This window comes from Acanthaster planci, linkage group LG19, assembly GCF_054643075.1.
Source record: "Acanthaster planci isolate LZ-2023a linkage group LG19, COTS_SCS, whole genome shotgun sequence".
Taxonomy (NCBI): Eukaryota; Metazoa; Echinodermata; class Asteroidea; order Valvatida; family Acanthasteridae; genus Acanthaster; species Acanthaster planci.
The window spans coordinates 8,223,871-8,245,595 of record NC_141795.1 but is presented as its reverse complement, the minus strand read 5'-3'; the positions used below and the strand labels follow the sequence as shown (position 1 = coordinate 8,245,595).

Sequence of the window (21,725 nt, the reverse complement as noted above, 5' to 3'; positions counted from 1 at the left end):
GTAGCCAGGAAGTATCAAAATTTGTCAGCTACCTTTGAAGAACGTTGTTTGTACCTTTCGATTTATCCAAACAATTTATATGTAGTTTGGTATACAGTACCATTAATGCCAATTGCGAAATAGAAAACGTACTCATAGTACTGATCAATACTGTTCTAGAGCAACTCAGGAGAAGACAACTAAATATAAAAACAGTGAAACAGAAAAAAATAACACAGCCCTAGAAGAAATTATTTCCGGGGATCAACATTTCATCCCAGTCTCGGCGATCATCTGTTTTATCTCGTTGGTAACGCTCTCATCCTTCGGATTCCGGAGCAATCTGTTTTTTTTTCCTGTGACGATATCAAAACTCGAGCTGCGTCAAGCGGTTTTTTTGCCCTCGGGAAAAAATCTCAGCACGAGCCATGCGATTTCCTGCTACTGCCAGAAAAGGCTGACCAGCTGAGCGAAATGTGATTATATCTGCATACCGGACGGGAGAAAGTAAAAAATAATAACGGGATGTATGATCCTGTTATTTAACTTACCTTGAGAAAAGGCCACTGGAATTAAACAGTTCAGAAGACAAAAAGCCACGGTCGATGTCAATCGGCATGATCGGTGCATTTTCGAGGGGCAGGCTGCCCCCGTATGTCCCATGGCTCCTGTCGCAGCCGTCCGCTCAGTGTAAGCATTCACTCCCAGTGCTACCGAAACAGTCAAAGGCTGCTTTCTTCAAATTCCACGGAAAGATGACGATCAGTTTCCCGCTCAGGTTACTCGTTGGACTCCTCTATCGGAGGCGAGCAAAGATCTGTCGCATGGTGTCACAGAAATCGAGAAAATTGGCAGTTAAACTTCGGAGATGTTTCTGAAAATGAGATATATTGTTTATGCACAAATCCAATCACCAGTCAATGATGCACATAGTACATACGTGGTCCGGTCCCGGGCGCGTAAATACAACGACGTGTGTGCGATATGAATGAATGGAGGGCTTACTGCGCATGCACACACACGTACACAACGGTGATATTTTTAGACTCTTCGATTATTTGACGGGGGTGAATAATAACTGTTCACATCAATAATGATCACGTTTACACAATCAGTGTCACTCCAGATGTAGATATTTCTTTATTTCACTTAGAACACTAGCGTAAGCTTTTGAGCTAAATATGTGAGATGTGAATTAATTTTAATCTTTAAAAATTTAAGCAATAAGGTAATGAACCTCACTCTGAAATAATGGCGTAAACAACCAGTTTTATCATCCCGATCCTGTCGATCCCGATCTGAACGGTGAACAACTCGAAAACCACCATAAACGACTGCCCGTTTGTACAAAATACATGTATGAAAAATCAATTACAACTGAGTGTTAAATGTTTGCGTTTATTATTAAAACGTTGCACTTAGCTGATTAAGATTTACCACAGTCGAGACACTTGCGAAGTTATTCAGACCTCCTGTCGCCCATCCAAATGAATATTCACGTTGGCACATTTTGACGAGTTGAACTGAACTCGACATTCATAGAGTACGGCGCGGAGCTGGGAAAAAACCACGTTTTTCCACATTTAGGGTAGGGACAAATCTCGAGATAAATGAAGACAAAGTCCTACATATAACTTTAGTAAATTCTATTTTTGGCATTCGTTGCGCAGAGGATAGCTCCATTCGAGTATATTTCCACGTGTAGTAGGCCTAAAGATTTCTAAAATCTACAAAACAGCCCGTCTGCCTACAGGGAAGGGCCGGAGTAGTAAAAAGTGAGGAAAAAATTGCATATTGATGCAGACGCTTCACACGGTGAAAAAATAATAATAATAATTAAATAAACTGGTCGATGCTCTTGACGTCAATCGTGGTGAAAAAGGGAAAATGAAGGGCCTCATTCAAGAAAATCCAGATCACTGAAAATGAGTGAGACGAAGACAAAATTAAGTTGGGCACGAATAACGACAAGTTGATCAAACTGCTACACTTGGGACATTCCGATACCTGATAAAGGAGCATATGTTGGTGTGGCGCACAGGTGCAAAGAAACCCCTAACTTTGGGCTTCAAAAGGGAGAGACCCTTTGAAACTTACTTTCAAAACCGAATGGCAAAAGTAGTTCATTCTGTGGGCACTGACAGAAACCACGTTTATTTTCCAGAGCGACCCAGAGGTCACAACGCAGTCGTTCTCGTCACTTTAGAGACAAAGTCTAATCCCTCACTCCCCTCCACCGCTAAACGGAAAAGATCCCGCTCACAGTCTCCAGCAGTAAATCTTTTCGCTCCTCGTTCGTCTGTGGCCTCTGCTGTTATATTTAATCGCAGGTGATAAAAGTGGTCTTGTCCTAGAATTCCTGAGCTATGACCAGACGTGTCCTCCAGTTGTACCACTATGTAAACACGGCCGGACTGGATCACTTCCTGAATAGAGCGTATTCGCGGAGACCAAATTTCAGTTTAATTCCCTAACGTAGTGTATTCGTTAGAAAACGTCAAATTTAAAGAACCAGACTGTATTGTTCTGCGATTTCATTCATATGCAAGCAAGGTATGAGACGGAGAGAACCCCCCTGCTTTGTGTTGGTCATTGTCTCGCAGGAATCTGGGGAATTCCTTTCAGACATCTTGGGGGGATGTGTTTAAGTAACAATAGTCTGGAATGTGTATAGGGATTGGACATGTTGGGGGGGGGTACCCTTCGGTCTCATTTCTTGCTGGGTATATCATCCCGACCCAAAATCTGCTGGTACCATCCTATTATGGGTTTCAAACGTATACGATACGTTCAGGAATATGACTGAAATTGGCTTTCCCGCGAATACGGTATAATGCGGGTAACTATATTCCTCGCGCCGGAACCGATATCGCTGTCTGGTGTGCGGGTAACGACCACCATCCCTCTCAATAGAATCTTTGCAAAGGAAACGCAGATGAAAATGAAAAGCTTAGTGTTGTGGTCCATGCATGTTCAATCTGTGCGCGCGCTTTAGCTTTGATTAATTCAACTAAATCTATCAACAAAACAGGGTTCTTAGATGAGGGGTATAAGTGAGATGACGCCCTCTTTTACAAAACCTACCTTTGCAAACAAAGGTAGAAACATGTATATGTACTTCTAAATTATGTTTCCACCCAAAACTGAAGTTGTGAGATTATCCACCCACCTGTTCCGTAAAAAGGTGATCAGGCGAGCTTTTCAGCTGCTGTGAAACAGGATTTGTTTATTTTACTGGAAAATTCTGTTTTGTATGGGCTCAAGTACTAAAGTGTACGACTCAACATTCATTGTGGAACAGAGCACTTTTAAAACGTATAGGCGCCACTCAACACACTCATGCAGTTGAGAAAAGAGATTTCGAAATTTTGCACAAAATGACGGGGTTTTTTGTAAGAGTGAGACAATGCGCAATGGTTATACCAAGACTAGTGAGTACTTCCCTTTGAAGTTTACGATCTGCTGTTGCTTTCTGATCCGACAGGTGGTCATTTCCTGTCACCGAGTGTCATACCGGGCCCATTAGAGGCGCAGGTCGTTAACCGTGGGGCGTAAATGCGTACCGCACGGTCGCCGGATGTAGTGTCTGCGACTCTAGTGTACATGGTGGACATCCGCTCAGCGCTTAACGATCGATCGTGCGACGAAAACAAAACAGTTCATTGTTGTTTGCAAACAAATTCGTCATTAAAAAGTTCGATAAGCCTTCGCACGTTGAGCACATCCCAACTTTTTTTTTCTTTCAGATTGGGATTTGGCCCCGAATGCAAGCATTTAAACTGTAAATGAATGAGAAAACAGTAAAATTTGAAGGCCAGCTTACATGGTGTGAGGTCCGCAGAATGAGATTCCGCAAGGCTCCGGTAAGCACTTTTCCAGTACCAACCTGACATGCCATCGATTTTGATTGAGAAGAAATAACACAGGATCTGTAATTTTATGGAAGTTTAAAACCTGGAATAGGTTTCCTAAATTTGAGTTCCCTCTTCTCGCTACAAGAAATAAGGGTGCAATTTTACTTGTGGGATTTGACTGCGTTGGGAATAAAACATCATGGACCATAGGGCACAAAACTAGGAACACCTGATTGTTTCCGTCACGTGTTGTCAAGGCCGTCACTCCGACCTGCGGGGTGCAGTAGCACATGTTCATTTATTTTACCCAACGGGGGACGAATGGATTACATATTTGAGCAATTAGTCCTGCTGCTTCAAAACGTGATTATGGCGTGCAAATGGAACAAAATTGTAACTGTATATTTCACCCCTCTGCATGTCTCTTCGCCTGCAGTATTTTGGGTATAAGTTTTCTTCGCGGCCATTTCTTATCTCTGGCTGAAATAAACAGCATAGCCCTACACAGAAATAGTTCAAGCAGTGGGGTAACTTTGAAGGCTGCAAAAAAACACCAGAAATACCCCCAGTGAAGAAAAGTTAGTGCATAGCTCCATGATGCAAAGTAACAAAGTCAACACTATAAATGATCCATTCAAGGTTGTTTTGAATATTAGTTTTGTCCAAGCCAGCGAACCATGGAGGAACAAATAGCTGGAACGTAAGTGCTCCTCGTTATTAAAGTTATGCAGACCAAGAACGAGGTTGCAAATACACAAGTCACACTGAACGGTTGTTCAACAAAATGAAGTTCACTAGCATTCAGACCTCTTCTTATTAAACAAAAATTCAGGCCTTCCTGCTCGAGGGGTTTGTAGTCACTCACACGATACCCGTGGCTCTCGACTGAGATCTGAGCAAGCAAGGGTACCACTGCGTGCTCCAACAGACCCAGCTTATCGCTATGCCCATCGACTGACTCGAGGGTCCTCATCGCTGACCCCGGCCGCGTCCACCGTACGCGTACTGCACTGCTGGGCCAAAACTTTCCCCCCGAACAAACTTTGCCTGCTCCGGGATCCACTCCGAAATCCAGGTTAAATCCATGTTCACCCACAGGTGAATCAATCGACCTTTTCCAGGTCCCCAAGGGCCTGGCAACGCTGACCTTTCCTTTTCTTCTCTGATGTAATTTGTAAAAAATGCCGGGAGGCAGAGGTGTATGTGGTCGGTAAATCAATCGCTCTGCTACGGAGGCCCCGCAGGAGCGTGGCAGTCGCGGATTTATGTCACGATAGCATTTCTTCACGGGAAGCTTCCCATTTTTTTCACTGTTGAAAATTTGTACTGCTGTTATAAATATTCAGGACTGCGGTGTCCTTTCGGGGCCTCCACAAAGTGCGCATTGGGATTGGTCTGTTACGACTGCGGTGCATTGAGCTTCTAGGCCTGGTAGTAGTAGAAAGCAACAGTTCGGCTTTACACCCATTAGTTAGTTACAGTACACTACTCCACCGAGAATAACGGAAAGAGCTACAATTTTGTGAGCTCAGGTTGCAGACAAGTATTTCTGCGACGTGGTCAACTTACGACAAGGTACGCAAATATGTGGTTAGGGTGGTTTTTGTCTGTTATCTGCAGGTTCTAGGCCTTCTGATAGCCTTTTTCTGATGGCAAGACAAGACACACCTGCTGACCATTTAATTGCAGAGTAGGTTCTAGAAACACCCTATGCTGAATTTTAAAAAAGTTGGATAAAAAGATACGGTAACGTGTCATGTGTGTCTCGTTGTTATCAGTGGAGGATAATGAAAATTTAGCAAGGTTTTATCAAACTTTGATCAAAGAATATAAATCTGCGTGGTTTAAAACGGATCTCGGGTACATGTTCTCTACGGAGAACCACGATGTCCCTGAAGCAAAGACTAAGGCCGTGTCCGAAACGGGCTTCCGGAACTAAGGCTAGTGTTTGCGCGTCCCTGCGTATTTCCAATGGAGTAATGACCTAGACCTAGCTCTAGACAACAGCCTTAGGACACTGTTGTACATGTATGTATCGCCATTTCACCTCCCATTTTGTCCTCAAGCCCACGGCACGTCCCATGACACACTTCACATGGAGCGACACGGCCAAAAACCGCTGTGTCAGATATGTCGGCTTCCTTTCAAGATTGTCCGTTTACCGACAGTAGCGTCAACCTTACCACTGTGCCCTACAGCGAAACGTCTGGAAACCCTTGAAAGTCCAGCCTGTCTAGCCACACGACGGAGCAATATTGGGAACCCAGCATTTCGGCCAAATGCAGCCATGTTCAAACAGAGAGACGTGTGACCTTGCATTTGAACGACCACGAACGGAGAAACGGGTTTTGAAGTAAAACGTCAAGCGAAAGGCTTCAATGTAGCGCTTCATGGGATAAACATTTTTCGGGTTATAGCAACAGTGGCGTAGCTAAGGGGGAAGGGGCAACTGCTCCCACAGGAGATCTTGCCCCTGCCTTGCTGCCCTCTAGAAAATTGGGAATATTTTAGCTATCGACACCCCATCTGTAATGTGTTGACATGCGTTACTTTAGTGTGGGCATAGTCGCATAAACGTATTTCGCAAGTTTCTTGAAAGAGCCATCTATTATACAAGCGTAGACCCGGGGTGGGAGAGGGGAAATGCCTCCCCCCGGAACTTTTTCCCCCTCTTATTCCCTCCCCCTGCGAAGAGCCTGGCTGCGACCCTGAATCCTCCTAAAAAAAAAAGCTCATCCACAAATTGATTATTTGGGAACTAACAAACGGCTGTTAGTGTGAAATCTAGTTTGCCCCGAAGAATTTGAAACTTAGAAATCTTCAGGCGGAGCACAATGAGTGATTTGAAATCGATGTTGAGTGGGTCATCTCCAGACAGATTGACCAAGTAGTTTCAAAAGTAACGTAACCAGCTACAATTATCGTCCCGGTCGTCTCTCGTGTTCCCAATTTAGTTGCTGCAGTTTGCTCTACTTGGCTATGTTTTGGCTCCGATGCATCCTCAAAGTTTGAGTCATCCTCCTTCGAGTGTTGTCTGTCTCCGTATGGCAACCGACGTGTCCCCGGCTTCCGTCTTAAATCTTGTCAGACAAGTCCAGACAACACATTCGCATATTTCCAATGCCCTCGCCGGGAATACTACACGCCAAATGTTACAATTTCACCCATTACTTGAAATTAGCCACGACTAGTCCACCATAAACTAAACGCGTGTGTGTAGACAAGAACTTGTATGGAAAGCCCAGGGGTAAAGATATTAATAAATCTGCCGTGGTATGGGGCGCCGGTTGGGTCGTAAACCCATCTTTTATGGCCTCGTAATGCTCTGTGATAACGCTTTGAACTGTACTTGGCAATAAGCAGGCCTCATATAAGTTGAACGAGCCGGCAAATACGACTTAACTGGAATTAAATAGAAAATATCCAGCTAGTGAAAAATCGGAACACACTTTGCTAAGACGGAAAAAATCTTGCTTGCAGGATTCATCGTTACTACATCATTTCCTTCAAATACGTTTCGCATCCTGCAGGCCGGGGGCAGAAGCCACATCTTGTAAATCATCCAAATAAATGTTCGCGAATGATCGACGAGGCGCTCGTCCCATAAATCCGCGTAGGGCGATTTCCCAATTCTTATATTGCAACTGTTTACAAAACAACTTGATTAATTCCGAAACTGTGGCGTGAGCATACGGGGGGCTAAATACTGTGCGAGACGGCAGAGAATGAAAAAACACAAGAAGTCGAAATCCAGAGTCGCCTGCTGGACGCGGGGCTCATTTCCACAAATTGATGGCCTCGTGACGCCTCTAAATGCCACAACAAAGTCCCCTTCCTGATCCTTACAACCTTTTCATGTACACTTTGTTTTTTGACTTGTTATTCCTGTCGCCAAGGAGCTATTTTGACGACTGGATATCGGCTATTTTATTTCCAATGCAGCAAAAGGGGCAAGAAATGAATAATCACAGTCCCGGTTACTACCACGGAATTGGCAAGCCCTTCACGATGCACGAACAAACTTCTCAAAGGTGACATGGTAAAGTTCAGACGCTAGCGATTATGTCTGAAGTCTGAGTTGCAACTTCTTTAATAAAGGGTCCGAAATATTACCCAAAAGAAAATGCAAAATTGCAGACATTTTTTTCTTTTATCAAAGGTATACGAAGCCGGATTTCTCGCATGCAACAGCCGTCGGCAGTCCGACTTCAATCAGGGGCAGATGAGGGCAATAGTTTGGGCTGCGAATCCAGCCAGGCGAGGTGTATGTACGTGTACGTGCATCCGCATTTACCAGTGTTCATTTCAACTTCTTCAGCACACAAACCGAGGGTGGAACGCGACTCTATTTTTCAGGATCCATCCATCCTTTTCCTTAATCACTCCTTGTCTGCCCAAGATGGCGTCAAGGCCTCGGTGGCACGACCGATATCAGACACGCAGCACGGACAGGCAGCTTTTCTTTGCTTGCCAGCTCGCTCCGTGTACGTATTTTATATATTTTTTTTTACTGGCTATGCATTATGTTGGATTAAAAGTTTTCGCGGAAAAAACAAATTCGTCTGTTGCCAGCACGTTCGCAAAATAATTGCCGCCGAGTGTTTGAGGGGAACAAACAACGCCTCGTCGTTCGTGATTTCTACGCAGCGAAAGAAAAAAGAGGGTGCAGAGATTGTCTTTTCCAAAGATGAAGTCTCGGACCCTGTACATCGAAATTGTTACTAAAACGAGAACAGACTGAAGTTGTTACAAGTACAGCTGTATAAAAGTTCGAGGAAACAAGAGGGCGCTCTTCATTTAAGCGTATCAGGCCAGGTCACTGGGCATGCGCATTGCGTTATCAGACACGAATGCGTGAGTGCGATTGGCCAACACCGTCACGTGCCACTATTCCCGCCCATTTTGCCGCGTGTTTAATAGCCACGTGGCACCACATGCTTTTTCTCCAACGTGAATCCAAACAACAAAATAGTACACCTGTAATTCAGGTGGTTGAATTTATTGAGAGTTGTTTATTGTCTCAAGGCTGCCATACAAAAGCCCCTGGTATGGATGCTGACTGTTTGGGGGTCGTCATATGCAACGAATAGGAGAAAAAACGTAGACGGTACGCTCAGGATTTGATATTCAAAAGTGAACGGGGCACAATTTTACCGTTTCCAGTTGTGGATGATAGACTGTAAGATTCAAAACGATGGTTATGTGCATAAAACAACCGCTGTCTGAAGCGGAGGTAATCGTACTAATATGATAATGAGCGCACGAAACATGCTAAGGGACAGAACTTCAAACGATCACAAAAGTTTGAGAATGAAAAGTATCCACTGTCCTGTTGAATTCATGGTACTCGCTAATTCCATTATTGTGCAGAATATTGAAGGTATTGATTCAGAGAGGGAATCGGTTACTTTCTACTTCTAAACATCTTTTCATCTTTGTTTCCGGGGAACGGATTTCACAGCCGACATTGTAAATCTCTCCCAAGAGCCAATATCACCGGCCCTTTCTCGACCGCGTGCACCGGGGAGAGAAATGAAGCCCCCGTCGCGTGAAAAATGATTCTTGCGAAGAAAAGCCGCGCAGAACGCGTTGACAACGAACGGGAAGAATCCACCGGGGGAGAAATCTCAGATTTCAAACCATTATCCGGTAAACAGCCCTTGAAATCTTACATTTTGTTTGGTCCCCTTTAATTAAGTTGGCCTTGTAGTCAAACTGGGGAAACGGAAGTTCGAGTCTGTCGGCACAAAAGAAAGTGAATTCAAGGAGCGTCTGTTGTCTGTTGATATTTATCAATTTGGCGCGATTGGCGCGACAGTTAACAAGGCCAAGGAGAATTGGATTCTGATTTATCTATTGGAGGAATGGCCCAGGGGTCATTTATCAGACACTGTTGCCATTAGTACGTGTTTATCTGTGAAATATCTACTGAAAGAGAGATTGAGTCGATGGAACCACAAGACACTGTTTGCGTCGAAAGCAAACATTACAAATTGATACCAGAAAGATACTTCTGTTCAGGTTTGATATCGTTGCAAGAAATCATCTACACAACCATCAACATACAGCGTCGCCGAAATTGTATTTGTCTTCTGTGATAACTGATCACGGATTTCCCTCTTTTTTCGCTGAATGCCGGTCCGCACTTTTCTGAGTAGGCCTATTGCTGAAATCTGAGTTTGTCTGACAAGTTATGTTGGAGTGCGGTTTTTCGTTATCTGTAGACCTAAATCCTTATTAGTTTAAGAAATGCATAGGCGTTAATTTCCTGTGTCTCTTGGACAAAGTCTGGAATAAATTTTGCGTTTCTCTGATCTGACGAGTTATCATTGAAATCTGGAATGACACAGAACTTAATCGTTTTTACCCAAGTCTTCGTGGGCAAATTTCAGTGTTTTCGCGATAAAAGCATTATTCTTAGTAACCATAGGATGGTTGTAATGTGCCTCCATAATTTCCTCTTTGGTTTGTGCGTGTTTTTACCAGTTACCGACAAGAAAATACTTAAATGCACAGTTAAATTTTTGAAAATGATTTGATAACAAATGATTTTTGCATTTCACTGTACAAAATGCACTTTTCTATTTCAATCTTCGGGTACTCATACAGGGCTGCGGTTTACCCAGTTATCCCTTTGGATGTCCCCTATAGAATTGACCTTCTCGCCGCCTCGCGAGGATTAGTCTTGACAGTTAACACCTGAAATCATCGTTTTGGGGGGTTGGCTGAAATACCACAAATTACTGCTAGACAAATAGCCAGCAGCAAGGTCCCAGGACCCTCGCTCGATCTCTCACGAAGCAGACGCAACGCGCAAAACTGTTTGGACACTGGATTTTGTTTGGTATAACTAAATGTTTAAGGCTACTGCCTCATCAGTGGATGACTTATGCGATTTTGTTTCTCTCGTTTGGGGCAAGTGATGAAAGATGTGGCGATAGCTTCTTCAGTCTTTCAGAAAGTTTCGTTAGCAGCCCCCGCTAGCTTTAAAATAGAAACGCCCTTCCGGTCACTGTGAACTTTAATACTTTTGTTCAGGAAACACAAATCAAGCTTTCGCCATCCCACAAAAAAGTCGTGAGTCGATGGGGCCAAGTGATTTGTGTACTGCATCGATGTTCGGACTCTCTGTACAAAAGTCACAGGGGCTTCAAATTTGAGTTGATTTACATTGATTGACTGCATTTTTGTGGAGTAAATCCGAATTATTTCATTCCTCTAATGGAGTGCAGACTGCATCCAGACAGCACAGGTGGTTTCTGCTGACCGGCCTCCAACAAATCATTCGATCCTACAGATTCAGACACAGTCAAAAGGTCCCCCACTGTGGCAGCAACGTGTTTTATATCATCAAATCCTACCCCCCAACTCACGGTGTCTATCCCGCCGGCTTTTTTTTTTTTTGATATTACCCCCTCCGAAAAAAACTATAACCCCATTGTCCTGTTAGTGTCAATCGTGACGAAGTTTGACTTTTACGGGTTAAGTTTCAGTGGAAGCCGCGCTTTGAGACTGGGGGCGTACCTCAAAGCCCACATCGCTAGTAGCCCTTGTACGGTGGCGATTGGGTTTCGCCCGGGCAGTGGTGGCTCGCCCACGGCACGGGGTAGTTTCGACAAAACCCATACAATCGCCGCAAGCAGGTGAGTGTTTCAAAGGGTAATGTATCGAGTTTTCTGGGGCCATTCAAGGCGCACTTCTCGAGCTTCTTTGTTCTTTGTAACCTCCAAGGGTATAAGTTTCTCCACGCGCATTACAGGACTCCAACGAACCGGAGAGTAATGTACCTCGTAGTAAATGGTTCGCCAGACCCGTGGCTGTTCTTAAATGACTGAAACGAATAAAATATCCACCCTTTTTGCCACTCGTTATGACAAAGTACGTCCGAATACACTGCACAATAAAGAACATTATATTCACTTGATAGGTCGCCATTGATGCACCTGCTTGCTCTCATTTTTTTCGTTAAAATGTATGAACAAACCGAAATATCTTTCACTCTAGACCTATAAAAGAAACAAGTGCAAAAGAGAAGCGAAAACGCACAAACCTCGGTAATTCTTTTGCATTGGTCTGCGCTGGTTTTTTGGCCCAATTATAGGAGTCAAATCACGTTACGTCGCTGTTTTGACAAGGGCCAGGACGGATCAAACACTGCTCTGCGTGTGCCTCGCATTTAGACTACAAAAATAGTTTTACCTCCACATGCAGAGATAACAGTGGTGGTACACAGAAGGAGCTCTGGAAACATCCAGTCAAATAAACGAGGTCTGCACATTAATACAAATACCTGGACATGACATTATTCATTTTTTTCAATACAAATTCGTACGCGCATAAATACTTCACCTCTGGGGTCTGCATAATTATACTCTTGCTATATACCGGCTCCATGTATCTACGTACGCCCACAAAGCAATCCCTAGGGTCCACGGAGGCCTATCTCTTGACTTGTAGGCCTACGTACAACCAACATAGTACAGTGCATGGCCCATCTGTCTGAATGCCCAGCTTTATCCTCTTATGTCGAATTTGAAGGGAAGCTATATATAAGTGGGCTATATGTATAAAAAAGTAAAAAAATATTCAAACATGTTGACAAAACTATGGCTTTCCTGAGTAAAACCCAAAGGTATACGTCCTTCCCAGGTCTGCGGTGTTCCTGAATAGAGCTATGAACTCAAACATATTTCGAGAAAGGTTTAATAAAAAGAAGCGACATACCTCATAATACAAGAGATGATTGCAGCTCATTGCGATCGAGTGGTATCTTCTCTTACTTCATGGATTCTGTGGGTGGGATACATAAATAAATTTTGTAACATTTGCAGTGACTGCCTCGTCCCCCATGTCATCGCCAGTACGATCCCGCTGCCACTGTCTATGGTTCGTGTAAAACGCATTTCCAAGTCACAAAAATCTTCGGCGAAAGGGGCCGTGGGGCCGTACGGGGCAGGTAGGAAAAGCGCCACCAACGGTGGACATTGGCTCGCGGCGGTCGCGAACTCGCTACAATCCGGTTCGTAAGTGACTTCGTCACAAAGGCGGGCGCGCCACGATTCTCAGGCTCCAATTGGACAATCGCAGAAGTTGCACGCTAACTTCCGGTTCCATGGTCCCACATAACGGCGATCAATGCGTGTAAGGCTTCATGCGAATCTGTTGCCTAGAGCTAGGTCTAGGTCTTCACTCCATTGGAAATGTGTGGAGACGCGTAGACAATAGACCTAGCCGTAGCTCTGGAAGCCCGTTTTGGACACGGCCTTACTCTATGTGCAGTGCGTGGTTTAAACTTAAGTGACGTCACACTTACGAACCGGATAGACCTTTTCACTAATCATTTCATCATTATGCCCGCATGCGCACAAATGGCATTGCCGGCAAGAAGTGTGACCGGGCCATTGAAAACGTACAGGGGTGCGAGAGAAAATGATTAAAGTCGCACCCCTGTACGTTTTCATGGCCCGCTCACACTTCTCGCCGCCAAGGCCATTTGTGCAAATGCATGCATAACTATGAATTTATTCGGTGTAAACAGAATTTAGTCATTTTGACTAATAAAATATACTCTAGCCCTATGTTTAAATGACCAGGTCATTCGGAAGCGCGTGCGAGGTTGGCCAATCAGCGCGGCCCTTCGCGGACTCGCGCGCGTGCTTTGCTCTCGAATGACCTTGCTTTTTTGAAAAACATGGTTATCAAACTGACTCATTTCTGCTTCTGGACTTTAGGCTCTAAAGAACCCATCGATTTCTGTTTGACTCAAGCTATGTACATGACGACACTCTGGCTATTAACGATCTCAGCACCCATGATGTAAACTGTAGGAACCGCTCAGGCAACAACAGTCTCAAGTGTAAATAAATATCGTTTTAATGGCTGGCGACCAATTAATGTCATCTAACGGCAAAACAACCTGCCAGGCGTTGTTTTCTACGTGAAACGGTCCGTAACCTGAAGAAAGCGATAACTCAGCTGCAGGCCTGATCCGCAAGAAGTATCCGGACGCGATCCGGGGAAAGACAACCGACGGCGCGAAGCACAGTATCGATTCTTCCGTATTGAAACTCGGCTCACGCACCCAAAACCAATAGGAGACTGATCGAATGACATGTGTCGAGGAGAAGGTCAACATCCGATGAAAGTGAAGGGCGCTTCGAAAGGAATCACGTCACGGGATGAAAAGGCAAGGAGAGTGATGCCGAATATCTTTTGGGAAAAAAAGGGGTGGATGTTTCAGTTGCAGACATTTAACTTGTTTTCGTGTGAATGCATAGATGTCCGTTTGTAGCGAAAAAGTTATCATGTGTTCTGTGCCTCCTTGTCAAAAAAGTCAAATCTGTTGAGAGCACAGAGAGAGGGTGTCATACAAGTAGGGGTCGAGGTCAGCTTAAAAACGAAAGCAAACGACGAGAATCTTGTTTTTCAGGAAAAGATATATTTGACAGAATGATCAGTACCAAATCTTTTAACAGCGAAAAGGATTGAGGGTTACCATGAACCAGTGAACAGATCGATCCTGTGACGGTAATAACCTTTATGCATTGACGTCAACACCACTTCGACGACCAATCAAGCTGCACCACTTCTTCTGACGTCACAGGAAGTCATTTGTCCAACGGAGTGCGCTATAATTCCGTGAGTTTGAGCAAAGAGCGGCTTGTAGGTTGAACATATGCGAGTGAATCGATTTGTGTCTAGAGGGCGCTCTCTGTTTGTTCCAACCCCCCAAACGGCAGGCAGAATGCTCGAACACACCGAGAAATCACAGCACTCAACGTCGACAGCCAGCGCGGACATCGAAGAAATTCGGTGGTTATAGAATGTTGTAAATTGCAAAGTCAAAGGGCGTTCCATACAAGTTGTGAGAAAACACAGTCATCGTTCAGCACGGCTGCCTTATTATGGATGCCGAGAAATATAAAAATACAATTTCCGTGCCAACCGAGTACTTACAGTTAACCCACGGTATCGTCAAGGCCATCACAAAGGGCTCCATCTCCAAAATTACTTAACCCGGGCGACTGACCGCGCTATATATCGCCAATCCCTTTGATGAATTCTCCAGACGGGGTCGTTGTGTTTCACGGCAGGGCTTTTTAGAGTGCCGTGCGTTTGTCTTGGGGCTTGATAAAGAGCAGGGGTTGTTTACCCGGGGCGTGTGTGCAGAGGGTGGGATGAGAGCAAATACGGAGGCAAGGAAGAAAGGCACGGGCATTTCTCGAGATGTACAGGGGCGCCATGTACGGAGGCCCCGACCAGGTCTTTCTTGGTGAATTTCATTTCAAGGTGTGAACGTTTCTGCATTCGCTGGGGGGATTTTAATTTCAAATAAACATGCAAATATAAAACACAGCAAAGAAATTGACTGGAGTGGGATTCAAATCTGCGACCCTCAAAGTGAGATGCTTAATTCCTCTCAACGAATCAAAGGCATTGTCATTTGGGTTCTGAATGGGGAGAACTCTGCAGGCAACACACCACGTAAGTCTGGATGTATGAAATCGGGACAAGGAGCACAAAGCAGGCCTGCATATCATAAACTATCGCCATTGAAAGCACCAAATGGTCACCGTTAAAAACTTCCCATACAACGGGAGGTTTTGAGACGCATGGTGGCGGTAGACGCAACTGTCCATTTTGGTTGATGTGGGCATGCGCGTGCAGTTTTGGGCATGCTGCATGTTAGGTTCTGAGCACGTGCACAACCGTGGAAAAAGACCGGTTTGTCTGCCGCCACCATGCGTCTCAAAGTCTCCCATTATGTGCTTTTATTGGGATTTTGAAGTTAAGATGATATCAATATAATTACTGACTGTATAAATTCTGTGGTGGCTATAGTCATTTCAATCCTTTTCAAGCTTTCCGGTGTTGGGCTAATATAACAGTAACACAGACCGAAATTCTTCCCCACAAACAAGTGCATGATGACTTTGAGATTTGGCAGGCAATCAACCCTAGAAGACGGTAACTGTTCCATCAAAGAAGCCTGGCCAAACTCTGCCCGGATATCGGTACCGCTAAACGGAGGAGAAAGGTGACGGATTTATAGAAAGGTGTTGTCTAACAGAGCCAAATGGCCGTAGATGATTTCTGTAAAGAGAACGGTTCGGTTGAGAGGCACTTCGGTCGCATAATCCCCTTGTCACCAACTGATGGAAACCATTCTTGTATTTGGCAATAACCATTTCCCTCTTGTAGTTCGTGCCTCCAATACCACATCTCGGCTCCCCATACACTCGATCAATCGATGTAAGGCTTAAGGGACACGCCATATTCCGTATCTCAAGTATCGAAGTTCGCGTGGGCCAGCAACCTGGTCGTTACAATAAGTGGGTGGTGAAAATTGACGAAGCTGCAAAGCTTCGTTCTTGTTCACAACTTCTCTTTCTCGATCGAAATGTAGCATGCATGATTTCAATTTGGGTCTGCTTTTTTGCCACGAGAGGGCGCACTGGGCATATAAAAAAGGCACCTGGTTTATTATGCAAACATGGAAGCTAAAATCAAACGGTCCGATGCATTAATGAATAACACAATCTTAGACAAATTAGACAAAGATGGCCCGAGTGAGACCACGCCCTGGCCTCCGAAACTGAGAAACATTGGCGCGCTGGTAATGTCTCAAGCACTGTCTTCGTTGAACTTTCACTGAAGCAAAGACTTTTGTTCAAGTTTCTTGTGATCCGCAAAAGTCTTCAGTCGACGGGGTTCGGCACGTGAAATCGACTTGCAGTTTCTTTACTAAGAATTCTTACCCCACACAATGGGCAGGACAGACACAGGCTTATAAATTCAGTTTCCCTTAACCCAGAAGACGAAAACTCGATTATTTCTGTATTCGTTGGGCCCTCGTTGTTTTGTCTATCACAAATCTGTATGGCCTCCTACAGACGGTGCCGTGCCATAGCAAGAGCGTGGCAATAACAGCTCCCCGATTCTGTGGACTTCGGAATCTGCAATCCACTGTAAACAATCTGGTGTTGTTTTTCAGGGTAATGATTATGACGGACCACGAAGCCCGGGTTTGGATCACGAGAATGGAACATGATATTAACGATGCCATCAGGATGCGCATCACGGTGGGGTTGTTGGCCTCTACGACTGACGCACGACCGAACCTATAATCTCAGCTTAAAGGGCCAACCGAGCTGGGCCAATTTTTTTTTTGTTCGGAACACGATCTCTCGTCGACTTGCAAAGTCTGTTGAGAGAAGAGCGGTTAGTGGTCAATTGAACTGTTAGTTGGATTCTCATCAGGGTAATCTGTACTTCCTCAGGTTCGTGCTTGGAGCACGTTTTGCCTTCATTCTCAATGAGAATTTAAGAGTAGTCTCACATAAATAACTATTGCCACGCCAATACCAGGACCTTAAAGAGCTCAGAGAGAGACAACAGAGTTCTTCCGTCCTCAAAAACACTCTAAGGAATCAATTGACAATGCGGTCGAATGGCAAGAGTGCGTCTCCAAGAGTTTGCAACGTGTTGACCAATCACAGTGCGCGAAATCTGTCGACCCTTTCCAAACGCACATTGGGTCGACAGATATCGCGTGCTGTGACTGATCAACTCTTGGAGGCGCTCTGTTGTGAATCGCCCGTATTTCGAGTGAGGTACAAGACGTTTCGGCACACGAGAGCCGAAAGTTAGGAGTTTCAAAGACACGCATACTTGACCAACGACATGTATACCTAAACGTCAGATTGAACCGTCCTAGCTTTGAGCGAGCCAAAAACGAAGTCAAGAACATGAAAATCTGAGAAGACCGTTTTAGCCCCTCCCCCCCATTATGGAGGAATCAATAAAAACAAAACCATCATATTTGGATATACACGTCATGCCTTTAAAGCTGATCGATGCAAGATAGTTACGGAGCACGCGAGATGACATGCTAGCCGCGCCATTTACGGTCTGTACCATGAACCGCAACGGTCTATTTTGTGCACTCCCTCGTGTGATCGGTTACTCAATCATTAGGAAAAAATAGATGGCAGATTTCTCATCGCATAAATGAGCCAGCAGCAGGTGTAATGTGCTGAAATCGTCATTGTGACGAATGGGTGCAGTCTATTCACGTGCGTGGGCAGTATAATGGATGGGACAAAAAATTTGCAGGCGCACGCGTAGTTGCCACCAAGAGGGGTCAAACATGTCACAGCACCGAGCAGACGGAACGGAGCCAGAAACAATTGCGATGGGTGCATTAAACTACTTTGCGTGCATGGGTGGTGCTGGTCAAAGGCAGTGCGGAAAGTGGCTCGCGCATGCGTATAATGTACACGTCATCGGCGCATGCTCAGTCCCGGAACCTGCAAACAACATTGCGCACCCGGTATAACCTCGAATGTGCTGACCATGACACCGTCATGACCACTGCGTGCTCATGCACGAAAATCATGCAAGTGAAGATCATAGATGAAGATCACAAAATGATTCACGAAAAACACATGACGTAGGTAATGCTTACACAATCGTCAAAACTTCGTGACCAAAACTTTGACCACATGCTAATTTCCTGTATATTCCAAACAACAGATTTTAATGGGATGATGTTACTTTTTTCTCCCTCTGTTTGTTTCCATGACATGGAATCGAATACAAACTTGTAATATGACAACGGAGCTATCCAAAATTTGATAGCATCTGACTTTATTCAAAAGTCGGCCGTATTGAATATAAGCGAGGTTAACTTTCTTTAGTTTGGGGAACCTGAGAATTAAAATGGAAGCAATGAAATAAAAGTTTTTCTCAGATTACCTTTATCATAATGAAAAATTTAAAAATTGTAATTAATTACATCTACAGGTTTTAAACAACATTTAAAAAATGAATTTGGGGCATGGAACCAAAATAGTCTGACACCAACCCACTGTTCATATTACATTTAAGAAGATAGATTCAGGGAACATAACCAAAAATAGCTTCTGTGTAAATGAGGTCTATTTAGGCCTACATGATACTTTTTCTTCTTAATAACCAGCCGTTATCTCAGTAATGAGAATTTAGTTTGTTCGTACGTCATTTCAAAGCAGCCGCCTAGTTAGAAAAATGCTAATTTCTGAGAGAGGGCTCTGAATATTAAACACGACGTGCTAGGCAAACTTTGCAGTAAATAGGTTACAGAGAACTTCGAGGTATCTTCACTTCTCCTCTCCTCACAGTATTGCACCTCGGGATGTAGGAAGTTGAATATACGAGAGAGTTAATCATCGGACGCCGGTAAAGTTAATGGTGCCTGCAGCCATAGGACTTTTCCTTGCCCACTTTTCTGTTGGTCTTGCTTCCAGCGGTGAACCTCAACACGGCCCACTCCGAAGTTGGGATCGCCCAAAGCCAGCGACTTCACCGGGACTATACTCTGAAAAGCCAGGCTTCGCGCCAATTCGACCAACCCCCCCCCAAAAAAAAATGACCGCAAATTACAGCCTGGGGTGTCTCGGTGTTGAGGGGGGCCGGTCGCGGGTTGAATGTCTGAACACATCCCGGTTTGCCAGAGTACACACTACTGCACTCGATTATGTTGTGAGCTATTTTTGGTCTCGCTCCCAGCGCTAACCCGGATTCGTGACGGAGTATTTTTCCATGGAACCGTTGATCTATTAATGTATACACGACCCATCAAGCGGGGTACGAGCTTTCCCGTCACCCCATCACCGTGATGGCGGGGGGACGGGAAATAGACGGTGGATTGAAGCATTTATAAGATTTGTACCTCGTCTTTTGACCTTTCTTTTAATACGAACTAACAACCTTCCCAAGATAGCTTAGGTATGAATTTCTTTGGTACCATCGTCCCGGTATTAACAGGTCATACCGCGGCGTAGTACGCAATATTCATTTCCGAAAGGGTGAAACCGGGACGTTGAACCGCCTCATCTACGCGTTTCCTATTTACACGGACGTGCACGTCTTGCGCCCTGAACGCCCGAAGCCAGACTAGCAGAGAGTGAAGGAATGCGAGTTTAGCCCGCAGCGATCGTGGGAATTCAGGAAACGCGGTACCAGCGATCGTGCGCATGTGTTTGGTCATGTCGAGCGACAAGGGCAGAAGGACCCCCCCCCAAAGAAAATCCTCGGAATATTCATTGGAATTTTTTTCTCCCCTCCCAAAATGATCAATAGAGCAACTTCCTGATTGATTTTTAATTCACTGACACGGGCTTTGGGGGTTTTGGGGCAGAATATTAACTAGTTCGCCTCCGTACATCGAAACAGCTCTCCAGTCGAAATGTCATGACGCGAGATGAGAAGCAAATAATGAAGGTGAAAATGACAGGGGAAAAAAGTGTACCGAAGAGCAAATTGAAACAACACGAAATTCATTTGATAATCTTGGGAAGTAATTTTTTTCTCAGGTGTGTACACGATGTGGGGTGTTATGGATTGTCCAATGTTGTGCGAGACACGAAATGAGGAGCGGGCTTTCACATACTCGCAAGCTCGAATGCTAACCGAAAATGACGTCATGAAACATTCGAAGCGAAACTCATCGGCAGTGAAATGTGCTTAACTCTGGTAAATTTGCCGGTTCACGCAAGTTATCCTAGTACGAACCGGATCCAATTACGGTAACACAATATTAAACTCATCTGAGTTTTTGTGATCGAATCATGCGCTTTCTTATATCATACCGAAAGTATTATTGGTAAATAGTAACCTTTCATGTAATTCCATCCTGTCGCGCTATGATGCTTGGCCCTGTTAGACAATTCTCTCATAAATTTCACACAGACACTTGTAATGCCTGTGGCTCAGTCGTTTCAAAACAAAACGAAACCTCTGTGAAATGTCCCCCTTTGAAATTTAAGACATTTCTAGTCCTTTCGTAAGGGAAAGTTGTATTTTTATTCCTCGGACGGTGATGTTGTCAGTGGGTTTGATTTGCTGTACTGGAAACTTTCACGGTTTCCCTTCAAAGTCATCAATGCCATCATTATTCATGAAACCTACACAGAGTGCGCTTTGTCAGTGATTACACCAACCCTCATGATAGGGCTGAGGCCATCCAATGGGGTCGGTTCTAATAAAACTGTATTTTTCACATAGGCCCTAAACTCCATCAGCCCGTGCAAGACGTCGCAGTATTGGCCCAAGTCAGACATTCACTATATCATTTGCCGGGCCCGGTTGAGAACGAATGCCTTGTTGAACAACTCATGCAGAATAATAGAGACCAAATTATTTGGGTCTATTTTCCCATCTCTTTACCTTTCCCGATTCTTCGTTTGGTATTCCTAGTCATCATGGTAATGGACCCGCTGAGCCTGCGGTTCGGCTGTACTAAAAAAAAACTTCAAAAAGAATACTGCGGTTCAAAAACAGCGCATAAATCGTCGAACATATCTCGCAATATTTTAGAAGGGCAGCCACTAAAAGCTGCCAGAAAATGAGATCACTAAACTTTCCCGCTCTGAGGGTGAAGCTCCGGATTTTTATCTCAGCAAAATTGCCTAGCGGTATTTTATTTTGATGTTAAACAATCCTGACGGTTCCTGATCATCCCCCCGGATCAATAAATGCTCCTTTAAACATTGGATATTATCCACCCAATCCAGCAAAGGTGTTCCCTTACACGAACCTAAACGTTGGCGATCCCTCCCCAGGGCTGCGATTAAGGAAAGGGTCGAGCCAAGCAGAAGACAAAAAGGACAAAAAAAATCTTGCCGGTTCTTGCCCACAAATCCCAGCGTCGGCAGCGTCACGTGCGCTCGGATTTTTACACGCGGCGTTTTTTCCCCCGTACGCGTCGGGAGCGGGTTAGCGGTGCGCTCCGTGCCGGACGGATGCCCGCCAACTTTTTGCCCAAACATCAAAGCGGGAGCAGGCGCGAGAATCCATTATCTCGTCCGGATTATCGAACATGTTTTTGTGACACTGTTGAGTTGAGAAGCC

The 21,725-nt window shown here is 44.7% G+C and overlaps 2 protein-coding genes across 5 annotated transcripts in view; one reads left to right on the top strand and one right to left on the bottom strand.

The window, feature by feature from the left end:
- The window catches only part of LOC110984473 (carbohydrate sulfotransferase 5-like), a 253,387-nt gene that overhangs the window by 114,534 nt on the left and 117,128 nt on the right, over positions 1-21,725 (top strand). The gene's annotated exons all lie outside the window — the stretch shown is intronic.
- The window catches only part of LOC110977571 (netrin receptor UNC5C-like), a 121,736-nt gene that overhangs the window by 84,954 nt on the left and 15,057 nt on the right, over positions 1-21,725 (bottom strand). For 3 of the 4 annotated variants that reach the window (XM_022231807.2, XM_022231809.2, XM_087129770.1), the window contains exon 1: positions 531-949. In XM_022231807.2, coding sequence (XP_022087499.1) covers positions 531-642 — 112 coding nt within the window. In that variant the 5' untranslated portion in view covers positions 643-949. Of the gene's footprint in view, positions 1-530; positions 950-12,557; positions 12,624-21,725 lie in introns of those variants that run through there. The other variant, XM_022231808.2, reaches the window with a different exon arrangement.